General features: G+C 38.5%; 1 protein-coding gene across 1 annotated transcript; it reads right to left on the bottom strand.

Moving 5' to 3' along the window:
* Positions 1–651: 651 nt before the first annotated feature.
* On the bottom strand, positions 652–1,662 carry LOC117457543 (trace amine-associated receptor 13c-like). The gene has a single exon (XM_034097689.1). The coding sequence runs from the start codon at positions 1,660–1,662 to the stop codon at positions 652–654; it is 1,011 nt and encodes a 336-aa protein (XP_033953580.1).
* Positions 1,663–2,600: the final 938 nt, after the last annotated feature.

The following is a 2,600-nucleotide window of genomic DNA, read 5'->3' as shown; positions in this document are numbered from 1 at the left end:
ATTACATTCTGAATTCAATCAATACTTAAGGATTTTTCACAACTTGTTATACCTTTTTTTATTGTATGTATTTTGCATTCAATTTGCAGATATTGTGCACACGTAAGGATGACAAGAACAATGTGGAGGAACACTTAAAAATGAATAAATATTTTATCTTTTTTATTAAATGCTTAAATTAATATATTATTAACCTACTCTTTTTCAATGACAAAACATAAACAATTGTTCACATTTATTCATAGTAACACCTTTAGTTATTCAAATTGTCCATAAAAACAATAAAGTTCCTTATGTGGTAAATGTACCTTCGTTAGGGATCATAAACTGTTGGTCTTTCTTAAATGTAGTAATAGTTTTTTTAGATGGTGGCGTTTACAGATTGAAATATTTTGACTTAATTGTAATTGTTACAATCATAATCACAATAAAGTGGAATGCTCACCAAAAACCTGTCACAGGAAAATAAGGCATACTGTAGTGCTGTAGTACATTTCACTTCCATTGGCTGAGCAAGAGAGATCAGCGGCAGGAGAAAAAGGATAAGCATCCATGCATCTTTCATCTTTCATCTAGCTTTTGTTTTATCTGTAACAAATGCATTTAAATGTGCTCTTAATGCAATAATTTCCATAAAAATACTCACTACTACTAATGTGTAAGCACATTTATAGTTGAGGAATGGGGGTTAAGTATTTTCAGATTGACAATAAGATAAAAGCATTTCTTAAACCAAGTGTAAAAGAAGGCATAGATTATTGGATTTAAGGTTGAGTTGAAGTAACCCAACCAAACAAAAGCCTCGAAGAGAGCAGCAGGTGTGTTAAAGCCAGTGTAGGCATCGATTATTGTGTTAGTAAAAAACGGCATCCAACAAAAGATAAAGGCACCAAGCACAATACCCAGAGTCTTTGCAGCCTTATGCTCAGACTGTTTAACCAACCCTCTGTCGTTTGAACAATTGCCCATATCTCCAATCTTTCTGACATGCTCTTTTGCCACGATATATATTTTAGTGTACAGACAAACCATAACAGTGCAGGGAAAGAAAAAGGCAATTACACTGTCCAGGATTCCCCAAAGGGGGTTAAAGAGAAGGTTACAACTGCCGAGGCACTTTATCGATTCCATATACTCCTCTAACCCTACTACGTTAGCCTTTGAGTAAAGTAGTCCATAAGAGTAGAGGGCAGCCAACGCCCAGCTTGCACATACCATAATCCACGCCACTGACATGGTGATATTCCTAGAGTAATGCAGTGGATTACATATTGCTTGTTGCCTGTCCACCGCAATACAAATTAGGTGGAATATAGAGACAGACGTAAGAAACATATCAAAACTTGAATGAAGCATACAGAAGTCATCCCCGTAAAACCAGCAGCCATGAATGGTCCGAATGGTGCTGAAGGGCATCACAGCGACACCCACAAGAAGGTCCGAAAGAGCAAGAGATAAAACAAGCACATTGGTGGGATTATGCAACTGCTTGAAATGAGCTATTGATACCATGACAATAAAGTTCCCTAAAATGGTAACCAGCATACATAAAACAAACAACAGGTAAAGGGTGACTTTGGTCCCCGCATTGAACTGATCGGTAACACACGAGGCATTAGAGCCCGGAAAACAGAACTGCTCCTGAGAAAGGCCAAATGTCATGATGGAACCAAAGATGTGATGCAGAGCCTCAACAGAGACACACAGATCTGTGTTAGGGCTTGATGGATGTCTTAGCCATACACAAAAAACTGCATAGTTAACGCCTTTCAGTATGACGTCCTGGGCCATCCAATCAGAGAGGGTTTCATCAATGTATGAGAATAGAGCCTTGGTATGGGGATCAGATGGTCACAGGTTCAAACTCCGCTGCAGTCAGTATGTCGTTGTGTCCCTGGGCAAGACACTTCACCCCAAATTGCTCCTGTGGGGATTGGACAGTATTGAGTATGTAAGTCGCTTTGGATAAAAGCGTCTAACAAGTAACATGAAATGTAATAAATTCCAACATGGGGCTATAAAACTAATGAGTACATGCGTAATAATTATTTTGGGGTGCAAGCAACCTGTTAAGCCCAATAGCCCCTGCGTTTTATTTTCACAAAACTGTCTCAGGGCTTCTTACTATTTAACAACCTATTAATGTGTCCAACCCACTTAACGGGAAGAGACTCAGCTAACTGGCAATATGAACCATTTTTACCGAAACAAAACACAAGTCTAATGCCGAGCCTGTGAAATAGCACTAAGCGAAAGAGTGCTAACGCACTTAGCACATAACTCACGGTAGAAATATGTTATACTTCATCGGATCTGCACAAACAAGATATCATATCAAAGCTGATATTCCACAGATTCCAATGATATAAGTATCATCACTGAGCGACCACAACTCAGGGCAGCGAAGGGGAAACCAGATACACACACAACTTAGCTTTACAGGGCCAAAATGGCAAATACGTCTTACCTTTGCTGTTTTCTGATCAAAAGTTGTGTTCAATGCCATTAAAATGCATGAAACGCTGCTGAAGGTTAATACAATGTCTCTGTGTCACTTTGAAATGATTACTGATAATCCATCATCATATTTATGGCAATAA

This window comes from Pseudochaenichthys georgianus, chromosome 13 (assembly GCF_902827115.2).
Source record: "Pseudochaenichthys georgianus chromosome 13, fPseGeo1.2, whole genome shotgun sequence".
In the NCBI taxonomy this organism is placed as follows: Eukaryota; Metazoa; Chordata; class Actinopteri; order Perciformes; family Channichthyidae; genus Pseudochaenichthys; species Pseudochaenichthys georgianus.
The sequence above is the reverse complement of the archived record's forward strand: the minus strand, read 5'-3'. Positions and strand labels throughout refer to the sequence as shown.